This window comes from Cimex lectularius, unplaced genomic scaffold (assembly GCF_000648675.2).
Source record: "Cimex lectularius strain Harlan isolate CLEC.00 unplaced genomic scaffold, Clec_2.1 scaffold142, whole genome shotgun sequence".
In the NCBI taxonomy this organism is placed as follows: domain Eukaryota; kingdom Metazoa; phylum Arthropoda; class Insecta; order Hemiptera; family Cimicidae; genus Cimex; species Cimex lectularius.
Genome location: NW_019392729.1, coordinates 851,092 through 873,597, shown reverse-complemented (window position 1 = coordinate 873,597; position 22,506 = coordinate 851,092). Strand labels below are relative to the sequence as shown.

The following is a 22,506-nucleotide window of genomic DNA, read 5'->3' as shown; positions in this document are numbered from 1 at the left end:
AGGAGGACCGGACGAACGCCCACGACAACCCCGATGGAAAAACAGTTGTCCCATTTTCCCCAACGTTCAAATGGAAAGGGATTTAACCTCGTTACCTCACTTTACCTTATTCAAATGCCGTCAGGAGGGAAACTTTTCACTTAAAACCGAATGAATTAGAAATGGGATTTAGGAGGGCGTCGAGTGACGAACCGGGGTGGCCTCAGCGCTTCGCCGACCGCATTTCACCGATTTACCGCAGAGCCGGCCGATCGCTTATTGCGCTTCCTACCCGAATTCCGACTCCCTCTAAAGAAATTCTTCTTCAATTACGGACAAACTCCGACCTTTTCTCAATTCCCTGCTTTAATTCCTTTATTTTGAATTATTCAATTATTTTAAATTAAATTTCTACTGTAACCTCTTAAATATCAAAGTACAACTGAGCAACGTTAAACAAAGGCAAAACCAGTCATCAATATAAAGAAGATGAAAATTAATTTGTAGCAGTAGTAGTAAAAATTAACCCAATATTCATAGAAAACGACAAACGGGTTTATAAAAAAATTATCTCTAAAACATATCTGACCGCTCTCTGAATTGATGATGACCAGTTCCTTGCATGATTATCTATTATAATCTAGCTTTTTCTTGTTTTCTCTTTTAGTTTAATAATATTTTTGGGTTTATTTATGCCCTCACATGATAGTTAGTCAAAAGTAAATAAGATACGAATAAATTCATAGGACTATATTTGGCCATAACAGGCTTAAATTTCAAAATTAACATAGAAAACAAGATTTCAACCTATTTCATGGTTTATGTAATTAATGTACCGCTTTGTATGCTAAATGGTGATAATTTCGTGTTTTTTATTTCCGGCCAGTGGAACGACTGAGTAATCAGTCGGACAAAATATAATAAATGAGTCAAAAATTATAATTAATAATATAATTTATATAGTTTTTACATTTTTATTTATTATTTTATGGTTTGGAGGGAGGCAATTATTTCACACATTTCTCTTAAAATTGTCTTTCTTCGAGGAGAGACAATTGGAGGTTTTCCAGGAAGATAAAGCTAGGGAGAGCAAGCGAGACGGCGAGGTAACTCTGAACTAAAAAATAATAGATAAAAATGTAAACAAAAACTTTGGAAATTATATTATTGTACTATTGCTATAATTTTTGGCAATTCTGTCTGTGTTTCTTGTTAGGGTACTGATGATGGGCGAGAAATAGCCCGAAACGAAATAAAAAGGCTAAATCTTTTTAAAATAAATTAACCTTCCGTAAAGAAATAAAAAATCACATGTTTCCTGACATAAATCTTAATAAAAAAACTCCATTTACGATGAAGAAAAAAGGATATATGTACAATAATTAACTGCCTGGAATCTTCAATAATTAAAACTATGACTTAAAAGTTTGCAGCAGGAAAAGTATGTTAATGCATGAGTGTCTGGCTGTGTGGGTGTGTGTGTGTGTGTGTGTGTGAGCACGCGCGCGCGTGTATGTGTAAATCGAATTAATTTTTGAGATTTTTAAAGTTAAGAACCTGCAGGTGGTCGTTTCATCATCTTACGAAGGAAGCACTGAATAATCATCATAATAAAAATGTGGGAAGTTTAGGGGCCGACAAACAGCTCAGGTCATCGCCCGTCCTCTGCGTGTTTTTACTTCTTTTTCTGGTTTTTCACGCACATTTTAACGCCTGCAGTAATTTGAACGTCTTGGTGTCAATCTCTGCTTTTGTATTAAAACTGAATCGATATGCTAAAATTCTAGCTTCTAATTTGTCCCTCGGGCTGTCAACTATACAATAAAACATACAATACATATACTTCTCAAGACTGCTTGATATTCTTCGGGGCGGGGTTAGGCAACCACTTCCTTTCACGCTAATAAATTACATCAGTCAAATTAACATAAACACAATACCCGATACAAACATAGTCTTGTCAAATTCACTCCTCAAGAGTAACAGATTTTCCTCGGGCTGGGTTCAACTTCACGCCTAATAATTTACATTCTCAGGGCGGGGTTAACCAATCTCTTCTTTTTACGCTAATAAATTACGTTATTCTAATAAATTAACATGACACAACGCCAGATACAAACATAGAAGTTTGGTCATATTCACTCCCCTAGAGTAACCGATATTCCTCGGGGCTGGGTTCAACCTACTCCATTCACGCTAATAAATATGAATGAATCACTGTATATCAGAAATATTGAAACATCCGACGGAGTTTTATGTCAAATTATTTGTAGGTTACATTAATAACCATCTCTGATTTCCTTACAACTTTATCAATAAAATAGAGGTCGTATCTTAAGATTCGATCGAGACAGGAGTACTTTTTATGCAGTAGAAAAACACCGAACCCCGTAGTATAACGGTACTGAGAAACGTTTTAGACTAAATATTATTGCACAATATGTTAATAATGGATACTTTGTTATGTGTTCATGGTTATATTTCCACTTTCATAACCATAGAGTCTAAAAATGTGTGGTCTTTAGTGGCCTTTAGTCAATGATTATTCGGAGATCGTGATATGCGGTCTGGTGTGACGTAGGATCTAGAAAAACATTTTCTTTATCGTGCCAACGTTTCGATCTTTATTGAGATCATCTTCAGAGCCTGAGATTTATAAACACTGTTTAAATTTTACAAATACATGTAGGATGTGAAAAAATGAATTTATACATAGAGACTAACTTAAACTCGGTGCCGGTTCGGTATATTGAAGACCAATTTCTAACAAACTGAGAAATTTCAAATTACATGTAACTATTTAGTTGCTTTGTTATTTATTCAAACTAGCATGAAAGCATTCACTTACGTTATGTATTGTTGACTTGTTGAAACAGTAAATGAAAGTTATATGACATTTACAAGAAGGATTTAATAGGATGTCAGCGCGGAAAAGACTTGTAACCGACTAAGCCGAGGTATTCGATCCGATAATTCAGAAGCAAATTAGTGTTATCAGGGGGCCCGTTGTATAATTTCCAGCCGGCCGAGATGCTTTTTATCGCGTGGTATTGAGCCCAAGTAGCTTCGGTTTATCCTTCAACAAAAGCGCGATAAGGCCAATAAAAAACAATTCACGGAGACCCACCGGTTTCTGAAGTGATAAGTAAACCGACGTGACAGAGCGGCGGCCTCTTTTTTGTCACTTATCTCTACTTTAAGAATCGCCAGCTTAATTTTTACTCCAAGGAATAACGTAATTCGATTATCGGTTAATCTTACAGTCGATGCTGTAGCTCAAGTACTTTATTACCTCTTGAATGAGCCGAGAAAACACATTAGTCTTGCAAATCATCTGTCAGGTTATTCAATAGGAAACTAGACGACTAAAGACGTCAAAAAAGGTTCTGTGCGATAAATTATTCAAGAAGGCTGTTGTCGTTTGAATGGCGCCGACATGATTGCAATACCTAATTTCCTGTTAACGAGTGACCGACTCGGATGCGACAAAAATAAGACTGAAAATGACATACAACCCTCTCTCTCTCTCTCTCACACACACACACACACCCAGACACACATGCATTGACATACTTTTCCTGCTGCAAACTTTTAACTCATAGTTTTCATTATTGCAGATTCCAGGCAGTTAATTATTATACATATATACTTTTTCTTCATCGTAAATGGAGTTTTTTAAATTAAAATTTATTTCAGGAAGCATGTATTTTTTATTCTTTTACAGAAGGTTAATTTATTTCAAAAAGATTTAGCCTCTTTATTTCGTTTCGGGCTATTTCTCGCCCATCATCAGTACCCTAAAAAGAAACACAGACAGAATTGCCAAAAAGTATAGCAATAGTATAATAATATAATTTCCAAAGTTTTTGTTTACATTTTTATCTATTATTTTATGGTTCAGAGTTAATGATAATTACCTCGCCGTCTCGCTTCCTCTCCCACAGCGTTATCATCATGGAAAACCTCCAATCGTCTCTCCTCGAAGAAAGACAATTTTAAGAGAAATGTGTGAAATAATTGCCTCCCTCCAAACCATAAAATAATAAATAAAAATGTAAAAACTATATAAATTATATTATTATACCATTGCCATAATTTCTGATAATTCTGACTATGTTTCTTCCTGATGATGGGCGAGAAATAGCCCGATATGTGAAAAAAAATTGAAAAACCTTTGTGAAAGTAACAGAGACCACATACCATTTAGAATAACATAAAAAAACTCCATTTCGGTAGAAGAAATAAAAAAGAATATAATTTTTAACTGTAAATATATTTTAGTTTTGTAATTAAGGTAGTTTTATTATTAAATTAATCCATATTTGCTTAGGGGTCATAATTGACATATTAATTATTGTTTTTATCTAAAATGTTTGGTTGAGATTACAAATTAGCGTCGCTAGCGGGACTCCTACGATCTTGGGCTGAATACGCCACTGCTCTAACCACTTGAGGTATCGTGACCACGTGGGTGTGTGTTGATTAGTGACCGTTCATCGATATTTATTTAGAAATCGTGAGATGCGGTCTGGTGTGATGTAGGTTTCAGAAACACATTTTCTTTATCGTGCCAACGTTTCGATCTTTATTGAGATCATCTTCAGGGCTCAAAGTGTTTGTCTTCTGTGTAATTGTGTCATTCTTGCGTGTCGTGTCCGTGGACACACACCACACCGCATCTCACGATTTCTAAATAAATGTCGTGACTACGATCCACTCGGACACCAACTACTCAAAAATGGCAAAAAGAGGGAAAATTCGAAAGGTAGTAGGTTGTCACGATTAATATAATAATTAAAGAAATAATTCCTTCGTTAACATCGCGCCTTGGCTACTTCGTAAGTCGCTGAGAATCAAATCCTAATTACACGACATTACAAAATAAGGCAAAAAGAGGGAAAATTCAAGAGGTTGTAGGTTGAGATGAATTGGTGTCCGAGTGGATCTAAGTCACGATAGCTCATCTGGTAGAGCGGCGGTGTATTGAGCCGAAAGTATTGGGTTCGACTCCCGCTCGCGACGGTAATTTTTCATCTCATCGAAAAACCTCAGATAAAAATTATTTTTATTATGTTAAATTCATGTTGTACCTAATCAATGTAGTGGTGCATGGAGTTTAATAAAAAAAATTAAAAAATAAATTTTCTCTCTCTCTCACTTATTTTCTCTCTCGCTCTCTTTCTTTCTATGTATTTATTTATTTCTATATCTCTCAATTTTTCTTCGTCACTATCTGTCTTCTTTGTAATAGTACAATAAATTTCACCACTTTCTAGTAAATATTGGCAAAACCAGAAACATGTTTCCATTTAGAAACCTGTTTATTTATTACAAACTAAAGTAAATTTTTGAGCAAGCAGATTAATTGCGCTCGAAGTAAACCCGTTGTTCGAAATTCTTTGAATTCTACAAATGCGAGTTAAAGTTACAAAATTCCCTCTCTGTTGAGCTAATACAAATATTTGCTTACATTATAAATACGTTATCAAGTAACATGCAATTCAGACAGCAGGAAACGTGGCAGTGTTTGGGAAAATACAATCTTTAGGATGTGAAAACAATGTTTAAACAATAGGAAGCGGGTTTTCACAAATGTGGATATTTTAATAGCGATAAAATAAACTCTAATATGTAAGATTGCATATTTGAATAATACACGATTTTATAGTTTAAAGAAATACTTCGCTTTGTAATATCACAACCAAATAATAATTACAATTAAGTTTATTTTGGTTTATGTTATTCCTCACCACTGTGAAATATCGATAAATAAATTATAAATATATACGACGAAATGATAACTTCAAAAACAGGTTATTCAAATCTAAACATCTGTGTTAATATTCTTTGCGAAAGGCGATATTCGTTAAATCAGGTCGTTAACATAAATGAAATAACATAAAAATTGAACCTACGTATTTTTTCCGTTGTACCATCTTCTTTCTTGAAGCGAAATGAAACTAGAGTTGAAATACGAAAATAAACCCTGAAAACTACCGCGTTGTTCACTAACGCTTCGCACTCGTACGTCTATCCAACCAAAGGGGACATTGGAAAATCTCCCAGAAGATGTCAAAAAGAGGGGAAAAGGTTACAAAACGCAGATTTTTCAAATTACAATAACAATAAAGGAAACAGAAGAAAATGTTCAGCTTTAAAAGGCAAATTGTATCAACTTTAAAAATGTCCGATTACTGGGGCGGGCGAAATTCAGCCACCGTCTCTTAGATTTCGTCATTCTGCCTCATGAACAGCCAGAAAAAAATTCGTTTTGAAATAGGGCAACTCAAATTTATGACAGTTTGATTCGAACCTTTCTATTATTGATAGTAAATTGTTGATCATTAATGATAATCCATTAGAGTTCGTGGTCCGATTGACCAATTATTAATTAATATTTATGGAGGGTATTGGTCGAGATAAAAACGTCAGCGTCACGAGCGGGATTCGAACCCACGGATCTTCGGCTAAATACGCCGCTGCTCTACCACTTGGAAATGGAGCTCTGCCACTTGGATTCCACGCTTCCCATCTTCACTCAGCCACTATCAAGAGAAAGACCTAAACTCCATCAACGAATGGGCCCATAAATATTACCTAGTCCTCAATCCGTCCAAATCCACCGCCATAATTATCGGGTCCAGGCAACTCCTCAATTCCCTCCCCAGCATCCCACCTCTCATGCTAAATAACCATCCCATCCCCTTCTGCTCTTCGGTTAAAAACCTAGGAGTAGTCTTTGACCAAAACCTTTCCTGGCATTCTCACATTTCCCAAATTTCCCGCCATTCCATTGCCTCCCTCAGCCTGTTTCGTCGGTCCTGGCTTCTCTTACCTTTCTCCACCCGCAAACTCCTTGTATCTTCCCTTATACTTCCCTTCTTCGATTATAGCTGTTTGGCATACGGTGGTCTCTCGGAGGGGGAGAACGCGCGATTGAAGCGTATTATGAATTGTTGCGTAAGATTTGTGTACGGCACCCCACGGGGATCCCGGGTGTCGGGGTTGTATTCCCAACTTTCCTGGCTATTCCCCTCCTTCCGTGCACAGTATTTCCTAGGTTGCTTTCTTTTCCAGTCCATCCACACTCGTCGTCCTCCTTACATCATCCAATCCCTCCAATTCAACTCCTCACATCTCACTCGTAAGACCCGCTCATCCCCAATCGACCTTATCCTTCCGCAACATACAACCCATACCTTCGAAAGATCCTTTCTGATCCGAGCCCCTAAGCTCTGGAACTCCTTTCCCCTTTCTATTTGTCACGCTGCCTCCTTTTCCTCCTTTAAATCCCACCTGTATAATCACCTCCTCTCCCTCCAAGCAGAGACCTCACGTTAACATTTGTTATTTTTGTTTATTATTCACGTCATTTTTTCTTCTGTCCTGCCTTATTGGAATACATTGTGCCAAGATTTCTATCCTTTTTTTTTGCTTTTAACTTCATAGAAGGAACTTCCTTTATTTAGTTCATGTAAATTATTCTTAGGGGACACCAGTCTCAGAATAAAGTTATTTTTCTTCTTCTTCTTCACTTGAGCTACCATGACTTCGATCCGCTCGGGCACCAACTTCCCATCTCAAAATCTTGAAAAATGGCAAAAAGGAGGGAAAATTCAAAAGGTGGGGTTGACATGGGAAGTTGGTGCCCGTATTTATCCGAAGATCGTGGGTTCGAATCCCGCTCGTCACACTGAATTTTTTTCTCGATACCTTTCATAAATATTAATTAATTGACTATTATTCTTCTGTTTTCCTCAGCGATTTTATGTGGAATTTTAATGGTTACAAGAACCACAATTTCAACACATTTCGGTATTTACTCAATTTTGATTAGTTCGTCTTTCATCGATTGACACTGACTGAAAATTCTGAATACCACCAATCCAATTTTTTAACGGTTGACGAAACACCAAACCCTACTAAATGATCAAATATGTTCGTTTGATTATGAAGAGGATAGAAGAAAATAAACTTTATCCTTTACTTTGTGATCCCTTAAATTACAAAAGCGGACAACATTGGGCACACTTCGTGTCAAAATGAATGTATAAATAAAGATTTAAAGATAATAAAAAAAAATGAAACGTACTAAATTCAGTAAAACGGGAGAAATTAACCAATCTCGGGATTAAATTGTACGGACAGAAGGTAGTCAAAAAGATGGGAGTTAAAGGTGGAAAGGGTTGAGCTATGTAGGGAATTCGAGAAGTTGTAGGAACGGATAAGAAAAGAGCGGCTAAAAGCTGTGGATTTGTCTGACAGGGAGTAGAGATCAAAAGGGCGTGCACGAGTGTTGCGTGACGAAGAAGACAGAAATGCTAACGGATTATAATATAACGAGGAAAATGGGAGGAAATTAGGGGTGTTCCCGATGTTTGTAAGATGGGGTTTACAGTGGAGGACTAACTCGACTCCATATTATTGAAGGCAACACACCGCAATCGAACTTTCGTGAAGTTATACTTCAGTTTAATTATTAAATCCATTACAGATCGTGGTCCGATTGACCAATTAACATTTTTCAATTGTCTTCAGCTCTCCGTGGCCATTTCATTTGTCGCCGAGAATCAAATAGATTACACGGCATTTGAAAAATGGCAAAAAGGAGGGAAAATTCAATAGGTCGGGTTGAGATGGGAAGTTGGTGTCCGAGCGGATCGAAGTAGCTCAAGTGATAGAGCACCGGCGTATTTGGCCGAAGATTGTGGGTTCGAATCCCGCTAGTGACGCTGACTTTTTATCTCGACCAATACATTTCATAAATATTAATTGATTAATGATAATGCTGCTTACACGAGAATGGGTACATATGAGGATATACTGGATATATATCCACTATGTGCCACCTACCGGTATATTAGTATATATCAATAATATTATCATATTAAAATATTTTCCATGAAATTAAATTGCAAACAATTCTTCACCACTGAATTGATTGTTTGTACCGTTTAGCTATGTCTTCGTCAGTTTATCATAAATAATATGATTTCTCTGTGGCAATATTTTTTGTCTATTTTTATACCTTACATCGTTATTTTGGCTTTCCAAAATGTGTGAAAACAAAAAGTCAGCGATTTAAATTTAAACCAAATCACAGAGTCAGACATTGTACATAGATTTAATATGGAAAAAATTAACATTTTACATTCGGCAAACCTCACACACTCTCACCATTATTTTTCTTTAAAAAAATATCAACAAAGTATAGAACTGACTTTATTTTGTTCTTCACGGCAAATATGAATGTGATATAAATTGAATACGAAACGAAATTTCTAAGAAGTAAATATCATTAATGACAAAGGGGGGCCAACTTTTGTCTTTTGGTTTATTGGAGAGACTGGGAACGAATGATAAAGGCAATCTTACGTTACCGTACTATCGGCCTCAAAGTTTGGAGTTTCTTGGGTGATTGAACATTTGTCTCAACGGACCAGCTACCTAAGCCCAAGTCCATCCCCTTCCTACCTGATCTTTATAAAAATACTTGGACAGATGGACAAGAAAAAAAATGGTTTGAAGATGGGTAATAACTGGATAATGAGTTACGTACGTATACTGTGCTATACAGTGAAATTACACTTGCATGGTGTTATTATCTGCTGTATATGTGTTATTTTTGTTTATCATACATGAGGGGCAATTTCATTTTTCCATTCTGAGTTTATTTTATTTATTGATAAATATATATGTTTTTTAGGGGGGGAGGGGGTTGATCTTTTCGTTCCACTGGGATTTACATAGTTCTATTGTGGAACCCCCTATAAATTATAACAAGATCTTGGTGCCTCTTCTTCCTCTTGTGAATTGCCTTACCAAATTGGCTGTACCGTAACTGGGCTAATTCCCATGATGGTGCCATGAGTTGCACTTTTTAAGACGGTAGTTACGACGCAGTGACTGGAATAGAAGCTTATGCTTTTCCTCAAATCCTACGTGCTATGTGAGAGGACTACCTTCGTCTTCCATTTTGTGAGATTTATAAATCTTTTAGATTGCCTCAAATCTGGTGAATTTGTCCAATGATTGAGTCTTTTTCTCGGGTTGTGGCTTTCGTCCTCTGGTTGAGCGAGCTGCCACTTTTTTGCCTTGTTTGTCAGCCTGTCCATTTCCTTATATACACCTTCGTATGCCCGAACCCATTTTAACATGACCTTGTGTTTTCCTATAGATATTAGAAGATTTAGGCATTCCTAGAAAAGTTTCGAGCTGAAAGCATTTAGTGCCTGACTGTCTGAGATTATGTTTAATATTTTTTTTATTAACTCTTATGCACAGAGTTTCACATTCTGGTATTGTTACTTACATTGTGAATAATATAATATTCACTGAATTATCATGATGGTGTAAATATACATTTTATATATTAAAACAGTCAAATGCGACCATCTAATAATTAGTTTTACATCGGATGTTAAATGAAATAAGAATAACAAATCCATTTGAGTCTACTGAATAATTAGTGTCATAGTTTACTTAGCTGAATAAATCTCGTAAATTTTAAAGAACAACTCAAAAATCTTCACTCGTCTTACAATGTACTGCCTGTAGCAGTTTGCTCGCCTCGGCGTTCGTGGGAGATGTTTAGTTCTCTGTGTACGTCAATGTGTACTAACTAGGATCTAGATTTTAATATACGGTTGCAAGTCATGATTTTATTTTATGCTGATAGTCAAGAATTCTTTCCTAGCGGCCAAAAAATTTTCGGTTACTGAACTCAAGATTTTCTTTCCGAAGAGGAGCCGAAAGATATTCCAGGGTGGGACGAACCCACGACCGTCTACGAGACGAGTTTAGCGCGTTAACCACTCAGCTATCACGGTCCCTAATTTTCTATCTAGTGTCGTGCCTAAATATTTGTCTGGATTCCGACACGAGGCTACTTTAACGACGAAAGGATTTGTTTGCCTTCTAATTTTCTAATTTACGAATTCTGCTCTTTATGTATTGTTTATATTGATCTTCCTAGTAACTGCACAGAGTGATATAATTATTATACATACTTGAACTGGGTAGTTTCTCTGTGCAAAGCGAGTACAAGTTTTAAAATTTATAGTTTAGTCGATAATATATTGTGAGATTTCCTCTTTGGGTATGCGGGATGATAACCCCAGGCAGTTTGGTCCTACCGATCATTATGGACAGCTTATATAATTTAAAATCCAGTTGAGTTGGTTAACCCCGCGAGGGGGTGAACTCATACAGAGTTAAGTAATGATTTACTGGTTTATACGAGTTTCTCGCAGTGCACGCACATCCAGCTTTTGTAATTACAAAAAATTACGGACAGGTCTCGAGAATCATCCACCCAGAAGTTGGAAGTTCGGCGTCCGACCTCGGTCTTTGTTTTCCAACTACCGAGGTTCGACTCCAGGAGCTATCAATAGCTAGGTCAATTCAGCCCCAATGCAATCAGTTGCTAAATTCATTCACTCTCTCTCTTACCCTTAAATATATTCTCACTTACTTACAAATCATCATTCAGTTAGGTTAAAGGAGTAGTTTATATTCATTCATTATCCTGTACACTTATTTTTTAATCTAATTGAGGGTAGATGGTACTTAATATTCCGCCATAGGCCCTCTCACATTTCACAGTCACGCCAATAAATACATTCACTTTCAACATAACCTATTGAACACATACTATACAATAAACTAATTGAGGGTCGATTGGGTAGTCGATATGCCGCCAAGGCCCTCTCACATTTCACATTCACGCCAATAAATACATTCACTCGGGAACACGAAAGTTTCAGTACTATATACAACAGAACAAGCCTGCTTTCGCCAAGAATAGGAATCGGAGGACCAAACACTGCCCTGCTTAAGCACAATTCTAATATCGGATGGCGTTCCTACGCGCTCCCTGCATGGAGCCAAGGAATACAAATTTCAATTAAGTGGGTCACATCGAGTAACCATTCTATACATGCTGGACACATGCGCGGGCTTTGCCTCAAAAGTAAGTCCGAGTACAACCTCGCATGCCTATTTCACGGTGCCCTACTCGGGTGAACTTGATAAACTAATGAACCTAGCAAACTAATAAAAATATTCTCATCTTATTTTATATATTACTATATATATCAAGATTAATCAAACAAAAGTGGAATGTGCTTATTATTTTTTGTTAAAACAGCACGTTTTCCATCACCTATTAATGGATGGAGCAATTTTTTTATGCAAAAGAAAAGCTGTTCAAATGTTGAATTTCTTGTTTAAAGGAGTTTTGTCTGTTTAGTAAAAAATTGACGGAAGAGCCTTTTTTCCTATTAAAGCCTTAATGGGACTTCCCATTAAATATTCCACATGTTGTTTCATAAAAGTGGGTTACACCATTTATTATTCAGAAGCCTAATTTCCAGTTTTCTGTTGAAAACATTTTTAATAAATGAGCCGACACCGTGTTGATTCCGACGGTCCAATGTAACGCGAAATTTTTAATTGAATTTATACACGCACGATCTTTTTAACTATCGCTTGTGCAAAAATATAGACGAGGTTGTTTTTTATTAGATCGCCATCTTCTTGACTCTTTCGAAAGCACAATTTGGTCTGTCGTGACCGGATTAATAATTTATTAAATCAATTATATTTCGTGGTCCGATTGACCAAATAACTTGTTTCAATTAATTAATCTTTATTAATTCGGTTAATTTCGTTCGGTCGTGGATCTGGTGTTCGAGTGGATGGCAGTCACGATAGCCCAAACGGTTAGAACAGCGGCGTATTGAGCCGTAGGTCGTGGGTTCGAATCCCGCTCGTGACGCTAACTTTTTCATTTCAAACAATACCTTACTTAAAGATTAATGTACACAATGACTTGCCGAGTTGAACCTATTCGCTTCCGGCAATTCCAGTGTTTGTTATTTAAAATAAATTGCTGGCAGAATCGAAATCACTCACCCCGGGTGTTGGCAGTCTGGGGACAGACCTCAGTCTTATCCGTCCAGCCACTGAGGTTGGCATCGAGGGTGAGGATGCTGTCAACATAAGTCATTTAAGCACACAACGCATCCAGTACCCACCGTACTTAATTTTATTCTTACATTCACTTCTCACATACAATTCATTATTCCTTCATCATTGTACAACTAGCCTAATTGAACGCCATAGAGTACTTGATATTCCGCCATCGACCCACTCACATCACTTATTCACGCTTATAAATACATTCACTTTCAACATAACCTATTCAAGACAAACTATACAATAAACTAATTGAGGGCCGATGGGTTACTCGATATGCCGCCATAGACACTCTACCATCCAGTCACGCTAATAAATACATTCAATCTCAACTATTATTACTATATACACTAGAACAACCACATTTTCCCCAAGAATTTGAACTGGTGACCCGAATACTTTCTGCTGTGCTCAAGTACAATTCTTAAATCGGGTGGCATTCCTTTGCTCTCTGTATTGAGCCCTTCAATTAGAGGAAGACATCGAGCAACCTTTCTCTGCATGCAAGACACATACGCGGGCTTTGCTCCAAAAGTAATTGAACCTATCCTTAACCGGGTGAGGATGACCCTTCTACGAGTCAGATCCTCCGAGGGCCACCCATCGACATTGCTCTCGATACGCTCGAGCTTCTCTCTCATATGGCTAATATATTTTTGCTCTTTACGTCCATTCTAGAGGTGTGAATTATTCTGTTGTGGACTCACGGCAATGTACACGACTGGTATGGAGGAGTTCCGCTATAAATTATTAGACGCATAATCTGTATATTATTTATTATCTGGCTCATGGCACAGTGAGACGTACATAAAGGGTACGGGCGAAAAACTGAAAAACGTTTTATTGAGTTGAGATTTAAAGTGCCAACCAGGGGCTATAATAATATATAATTTATTATATATTATTTATATATATATTTAAATTTTTATCTTGACCCACTATATCACAAACGGAGACAACAAAAATAAATTTTTACCAAATTTTTGGGTGTCTTCGTTTGTGGAATCGAGTGGATCAAGATAAAAATTTTGATAACAACCTATGGAATAGAATAAGAATAACAATATTACCAAGATAAGATAATATAAATTGTATACATACTAAGCACGCTAAATAAATACCAATTCCTCCTTATCTTGTTTTCTTAGAAGGTCCTGCTTTCTCATGCCCTTTTCTTAATGGTGCCTATTTATTAATACTCAAATCAATTACATTTGATAATATATGTTTTAACCCATAATATGGAATGTTATGTTCAAAAGGTTGTATAAGAAGATCGAGAACCATTGCACCAATTTTTTATCTTACACCCTGCGATTTCGCTATTTAACTAGCAAAGTAGTCTTGTTTCACTCTTTAATTACTTAGTTTTAAAAACGTTGATAACTATCTTTGAGAGTTATTTATGGTCATCTACAGTTAATAATGTTTCAAATTTAATAATTACTTTTTTAAAATGTTAAAGGAGGAAATAAATTACGTAGAGTAAAGCTAAAACCTTATAACTGCATCATTTATCATAAAGATAAAGAAACTTTTATCGCATTATTTCCATTCAACTCATTATGGATTAGGAGAAAGAAAGGGCGTGTGCGCGCAAACAAACTCAATCCTGATAATTTTAATAAATTCAGAACTTTTTAAAATTTAATTTAGTTTTTAATGCAATATTTATAGACGCGTTGAGTATCGAACGTTTACCAAAATCGAATCTCTAATAGTTATTCTCATTAGCTAACCGGCCTGAGCGAGTCCGGTTGTTCGGCAAATCGGCGAGATTAGCTCGTAAATATCGACGACGGCGTTCGGAATGTCATTAGGTGGAGAAAAAAAAGGTCAACGATTGCTGTCCCTAATCCGCTCGTCGCTATGAGAAAAGGGTGATAAATTGAAAAAGTAATTGACGGAAAACGTTCATTTCTCTTGCCGTTCTTTCGGAAGACAAATGATACTTTTGTCTTGGACAATAAGTCGGCGATGATTATTACGGTGCTATTCAACTTTTTAAACTTTGGGGAGGAAAGGACCTAGTTGATTATTTACCCAGGACCTAGTCCTTAGATTCCACACTGAGTCTATCAAAGCGACTCGATAAGCCGTTGAGAATTGTACTGGAAAAAAGGACGTAAATTATAAATTGCGCGATTTCCTCTTGGGGTCTACGAGGGGTTGAACCACGGCGCGGGTTGTTTCCGATTATTTTGGTATTCCTACCCTTGCGGGTTTTGGCTTCCCGCCATATTCACTGGTGGTTTCTTTTATTTTACTTTAATCTGATACCTTTTAAACGTTCGTCGTGAAAGGTGAACGTATTATTTATATCTATAACGTCTTTGGCGGAATATTTTTTCTCTATTGGTTGAAAGGTTGAAGGTTGAAAAATTACAAGATCTCCGTGGTTGAATCCCATCATCAGAAACTAAAGATAGAGAAATCTCATGGTATAATTCACAATCTGAAGGCACACCCATCATTAATTTCCAATTTTTTAAATAAAAGTATTTATACCTGGACTATGCTAATAATATATATATAGATTTTTTTTTCGGATGACAAAACAACAATTCGATTATCTGCATGGAGCAATAAAGCATCGGATCAGGAAAAGTAATAGAATTATTATACACTAGAAATGATAAATGATGAAGTGAGTGTGGTGTTCAATACTTTTTAAAAGGATAGTTCCTACTCACAGTAAGTCGTTTTGCAACGATCCGGATTTCGAGCCTTTTAGCTCANTCTACATACATCTATTTCAACTAGGTTGTTTATTATGGACAGTTTTACGTCCAAAAAGTTCAAACAACCATCTTTGCCGATTTCCAATGTAAAATTTATATTACGGTGTAGAGAATTAATTAGTTGTAGGAATTCTTTGAGAGCTTCTAATGTTCCCGACCATATGCATAAAATATCGTCTACATAGCGTTTCCAGAAATGAACATATTTAATTAATTTGTTCTTTGATTTGAAAAGATTTTTTCAAAATTATCCATGAATATTTCAGCACAAAGTGTGGATAATGGAGACCCGAATTTGGTCTGGGTTTTAATTATTTTAATTGTTATTATTTTTATAGTAATATTAAGTATTTATTATTCTAATATTTATTTGTGTTATAATTTCCGCGTTTCGCAAGTTCAAATTGAGCGTCATTAAAAAAATCAGCTGATAATTGGAACGTCGCGTTGGCGGAGGTATCAGCGGTTCACTTTCATTCATGTCGAGAGACGTGGTTGTAGAAGTCCTTCAACCTGATGATGAGCTAAAAGGCTCGAAATCCGGATCGTTGCAAAACAACTTACTGTGAGTAGGAACTATCCTTTTAAAAAGTATTATTATACACTATTGATCATATACGACATATATGAGTGAATGAGAATAATTCAACTAATTTTTTTACCTTAATACGTTATTATGGGAAAAATCATATTGTTAGAAATATTGGGTTGTCCGGAAAATAATGCAGGATTTTGGTATTAAACAAAAAAAAAGAAACTAGTTACTTTAAAGCAATGTTCTTTAATNATACAAATGAGTAATCCTGTAAACGTAAACAGAATATTTTATATAGATTTTTTTTAATGAAAACTTAAAATCCTGCATTATTTTCCGGACAACCCAATAAATTGTTAGTTAAATTCATTCATAAATCTGGTTCCGGCGTTTTGATAAATTTTCTACCAAACTATCATAATTAAGTAATTTTTATTAAAACTCATAAATTTTTGATCCCATTTAAATTGGTTTACATTAAAATAAAAACATGTTGTAAATAATTTAAAGACAAAAATACATATACATAGTTTGAAATCAACAACAAATAATGAGTGTCTGGTTCTTTTACCTTTGAGTGTTCTCTACGCTACTCGACGAAAATTTGGACAGTAGGGAACTTGTAAATTTTTGAATTGCGTAGCGTAGAGTTGCGTCACTCAGGCAAATGTGTACGGAAGTAATACAATCTTATGGAAAATTGAACATCGAATTGGCGTCGGGTCACGTCGCGTAGCTTGCATTGGGTAAATGTGTTCCCAGCTTAAGTATCCATTTTTGGCAATAAACGTAGGTTACAATAAGTTCGGAGCCTACGGGGTTCACACGGTTCTCGTACCTTTTTTGGCCGACATGTCCGCTTTCTCATTTCATCTATGTCCCAATGCTCTGAGACTCGTGCCAGAGCCAGGTCAAAGGTATCACTGACTTCTTCCAGGGCTTCAGTACAATTCCATACGCTTTTTGCCGCTACCTCACATGAGGATAAGGACTTAAGTGCCGCCTGACTGTCAAAGATAATGGTGGTAATTAATATTAGACTGGCTTTATATTAGACATTTGATACTATAACGATAAAATAATTTTAAATATGAACATCTAAATCAATCAGGCTGAAAATTTAAATCAAAAAATAATTTGTCCAAATTAAGACAATATGTGTCGATGACAGGTTTCATGAATAGTTGTCAAAAATATAGGACGCGGTCATAAACTAAAACTAGTTTTATTTAAAAACATGGCAGTAAAATTCACGGGTCAAACCTGTCGCATGTCAACTTAAGGACGAAGGATCTCAATTAACAAACTCGACAAGTTGAAGAGAAACCTTCTGGACTTAAGCAATGTGTCATCACGCCTGCGCATTTGTCTGTTAAATTATGTTAGTTATGTGTTAGTTAGACAGTATTTTTTCAACTAGAAGGCTATAGAAAACATACGATTAAATTTATGTATGCGCTGAAATTTAAAAGTTAAACAAAACTAGAATGAAGTGGAATCGAAAGTTCCCGGAATATTAGGCGAAATCTTTCGAAATGCGAACTAGGCCACGGTTCTCTCGCCTATCGGTAAACAATTGGACTTTTAAAATAGCTATTAGTTAATATCATAAAATAGGGCTGATTTACCCGTCCGGTTGCATTGATTAGTGGACGAACTTAATTAATTAGATTTATCTGTTTATATATCTATCTAAATCGAACAACGCAACTGTCTTAAATCATTCGCGACTAATTTTTCTATTAAGAATTGTAAAGGAAATCGTTACATCTAGACGACATAATTGATTCTAATCAAACAACTACAATGAAACATAATACACACGAAACATAACTAATTTTGAAATTTTAGTTAATGTCGTAAATATGTACTTTTACATTAAACAACCTTTACATATTAAGATGTGTTTTAATCGCTTAATTGGTTAAACGATTTGCGATTAAGCAATTGAAACTCAACAGTTATACAAACGTAAAACATCATTTATTATTAAATACTTATTTTCTTGTCGAAAATTTACGACGAGGGTTAACCACGATTTTATGAGATCGTTATAAAACATGTAAATATTTAAATTTTTTAATTTTAAGATAGAAAGGAAGGCTAACCATCTGGGATAACCGGTTTAATCGAAAGCATTTTGGTGACACTCCGTCGAAAAATACGATACAATTTTGCGAGCGTTTTCGCCCGTAAGCCTCAGGAGACAAAAAATAATAATATTTATTATATATATATATATATATAATGTGTAGTGATTAGTAACCGTTAATCGATAATTATTCAGAAATCGTGAGATGCGGTCTGGCAAAGGTTTCAGAAAAACATTTTCTTTATCGTGCCAACGTTTCGATCTTTATTGAGATCATCTTCAGGGCTCAAAGTGTTTGTCTTCTGTGTAATTCTTGCGTGTTGTGCCAACAATGAGAACAAAAAATGAGAGGAAGCGCGCATCGGCTATCAATCAGAGAACTTTTTTGTTGAAATGCAGGCAGCACAAGGTATTTCCTACTCACATCAAAACAATTTTAACTTCACAATTGGCACACTAACACAGCCAAACACCAGAATTAACGAAATACATAAAGCCACAATAAATTTCAAAAGAAACCTTTTAAACATAGAAATCAACACGAGCATCAAAAACATTAAGACTTTAACACAAAAATTACACCAATTAAAACTACCGCCAACATAATACCTACAGACATTTTAGAAAAATTTTACACACATCAAAGAGATGCATACAATGTCCACTTTGACCAAATTAAAAACAAACACATCAAAAAAGGGGCACTTTCAACACAACATCAAGAATGGCACAATTACACAGAAGACAAACACTTTGAGCCCTGAAGATGACCTCAATAAAGATCGAAACGTTGGTACGATAAAGAAAATGTTTCTCTGAAACCTACATCACACCCAACCACATCTCACGATTTCTGAATAATTATGTATATATTAAATAATTGTTTTCATTCTTTGTTGTGTATGTATTTCAATATTATTTTTGTATATCATTCGATTTTTCTTTTTATGCAGGATAAGAAAATATATAAGCAAGATCATATTAAATTTAAAATAGATATATAAAAATTTACGAAAACACACACATTGAGTGGATATAAAACAAATTGGGATACATTTTAAAGAGTTTCCTTTCAATATTGGTGTTTAAGTTTACTGAAAAGACATGTGCATAAAAAAAATTCAAAATGTACCACTTTTTTTGTGGACCTGCTTATATATTTAGCAGAAAGTCAGTTGACGTGTAAAAAATAAAGAAAAACACGCTCAAATAATGACTAGATGACGCGTGATAAGGAAACATAAGGAGATAAGTCTTAGAAGTAGATCGTACTTTTTTTATCAACCCATAAACCAACCAATGCAGTTACATAATAGTTTTTAAACGCATGCAGAACTAAGGCAGAAAAACATCTAAAAAATACGTTACTTACTTACAATGTATATTATTTTTTCTCGGCTTTTAGGGCCCATTGGAAAACTGGTAGGAATAGTGTCTGATATTTTTCGACCTAATAGCACCAGGAAAGTTTAATTGAAATATGATACAGGGTGAATTGCTACTCGTGCTACAAACTTCTCCAGTAGATTCTTCACCCTAAAATGAACAAAAAAGTTCATATTGTCCATGGTCCGATNGAGAATCGGACCATGGACAATATGAACTTTTTTGTTCATTTTAGGGTGAAGAATCTACTGGAGAAGTTTGTAGCACGAGTAGCAATTCACCCTGTATAAGTGATATAAAATTCATAGCCTTCTCTAGTTCGGCTCAAACATGAGTTAAATATTATGATTAAATAAATATCTAGTAGTTTCTTTGAAATTAAAGAATTATTGATTGGATGGGGGGGTCGCTGGGCCGGGGGCGGTCATCCTCGGGTGTCGTTTGGGCACGGTGGCACTCTGTTTGTCTCACGGGGAAATAGGTATATAGCCAATGCCGAAAGGTGAGGAAAAATATTCCATAAAAGTTCTTATTTTTTCTGACTTTACAATAGCTATTCAAAATGTTTTAAGTAAATGTGCCAAGGTGCCAAGACAGAAATATTTCTTTCCTATTTAACAGAATCTTTTCAATTCAGTTCCAGTTTTAAAGTAAGTTAGTTCCAACACGCCGGGCAATAAAAACGATACAGATGTTTAGGCGGGGAACACACTTACCTGATGCAACGCTATGCGACGTTACCCGACGCTAATCCAAAGTCCACTTTTCCATAAGATTGTATTACCCCCGTGCACATATGCCCGGTGCCTCGCCACGCTTTACGCTACCCTACTGTACGCTAAGCGATCCTCACTGTCCAGATTGTCGTCGGGTAGCATCGAGTACGGTCGAAGATAAAAGAACCGGACACTCATATTTTTATTTCAAACTATATGTATTATTGTCGTTATATTAATTACAACGTACATATTTTAATATAAACCAAGTTAAGCGAGCTCAAAATTTCATTAGTTTTTCTGTAAAAAATATAATTTTCATGATTTGGCAGAAAATTGATCAAAACACCGGAATATTATTGATAGAACGAATTTAACTATCATTTTATTATATGGATTTGCCCATAAATTTAACTAAAATTTATTACACGATTTTGCTCATAAAATTTAACTAACAATTTATTTCATGGATTTGCTCATAAAATTTAACTAACAATTTATTTCATGGATTTGTTCATAAAATTTAACTAACAATTTATTTCATGGATTTGCTCATAAAATTTAACTAACTATTTATTTATTACATGGTTTTGCTCATAAAATTACACCATTTTCGTCGGGTAGCACAGTCATATTTTTTGTAGTTTATTTCTAACTATGTATATGTAATTTTGTCGTTATTTCAATTACAACATGCTTATTTTAATATAAACCAAATTAAACAATATCAAAAATACATGAGTTTTTGTAAGAATTATTTAGTTATGATGGTTAGGCAGAAAATTGAACAAAACACCGGAATAACTTTATTTAAAACAATTAAATTTAACTAAAAATGTATTATAAAACATGGATGTGCTCATAAAATTTAAATAATATTTTATTACATGGTCTTGCTCAAAATAATGCATTAAAAACAAAAGAGGAGTTGCGATACTGACTTGTGATACACGATGTATGCGGCGTGCGCGTGACGTCGCATAGATGTGCACACCTTACCAAAACGTTATGAGGCGTCGGGTAGCATCGGGTAGCGTCGCATAGCGTTGCATCGGGTAAGTTTGTTCCCCGGCTTTATTGGATTAGAATGTTTGCCCGTTGACCGGGTGACAGGATGATCCGTGTGGTGAACACTCGTTTCAATTGTCAAATGATACTTAATAGTCTGTCAATTCGATTTGATTGCTCAATAATCAGACATGCAGAGACAGGATCTTATACACAAAAACAAATAAACAATATAAGGAAAAAGCATTGACAATGATACAATCATATAGGTGATAATATAACAATTAGATATAATTAATGATAATAAATGTTGACAGTAAAATTATTTCTTGGGGTTAAAAAGAGTGATAGTTCACGGCTTATGCTCACCGTTTTGTGATTGAGCAGACGGGCTTCGTCATTTATCAGCGGATGACCATGCGACAAAGACCGTCGGTCATCATTTTTCATAGTCTGCGATAAATTTTATGCTTTTAACCAGCTTTGACCTTCTCCGGAGGTTTACCTTTATTTATATATTGGGTTGTCCGGAAAATAATGCAGGATTTTAAGTTTTCATTAAAAAAAATCTATATAAAATATTCTGTTTACGTTTACAGGATNTTTGATTAAAGAACATTGCTTTAAAGTAACTAGTTTCTTTTTTTTTGTTTAATACCAAAATCCTGCATTATTTTCCGGACAACCCAATATATATATATGTATATATTTTTTTTTTGCTATGAACAAATTCAGAAAAAAAAACTTTTTCACTTGTTCGATTAAGTATGGCTGACTAGTCTGCATCAACACTGACAGGCAAAAAATTCAACCCACTTGTAAATATAACTAGATTTTTTAAAAATATATTAATAAAAGTTTCACGTATTTTAACGTTAATAATTGAGTCTTTGTCTAAAGAGGTATAAAACAATTTAAAGATTTTTAATTAACATTTCAATATCGCGTATTTCCTCCTCTTTCCTTAATTATATCTCGAGACGCCTCGGCATACTTTCTACCAGTCTGGAAATGTTTCTTTGCTGGAAGGCCTTTCAAGATCGTAGAGTGTATCAGGAAGTGAAGTATGTG

At 35.3% G+C, this 22,506-nt stretch overlaps 1 protein-coding gene across 6 annotated transcripts in view; it reads right to left on the bottom strand.

Annotated features, from left to right (window-relative positions):
• LOC106666941 (sodium/hydrogen exchanger 9B2) overlaps positions 1–22,506 on the bottom strand; it is a 174,588-nt gene that overhangs the window by 102,472 nt on the left and 49,610 nt on the right. For 3 of the 6 annotated variants that reach the window (XM_024226772.1, XM_024226773.1, XM_024226774.1), the window contains exon 1: positions 5,895–5,989. The exons of 2 other annotated variants lie outside the window; for them this stretch is intronic. In XM_024226772.1, the coding sequence (XP_024082540.1) occupies positions 5,895–5,915 (21 nt within the window). In that variant the 5' untranslated portion in view covers positions 5,916–5,989. Of the gene's footprint in view, positions 1–2,827; positions 2,973–5,894; positions 5,990–22,506 lie in introns of those variants that run through there. One more of the 6 variants, XM_024226776.1, reaches the window with a different exon arrangement.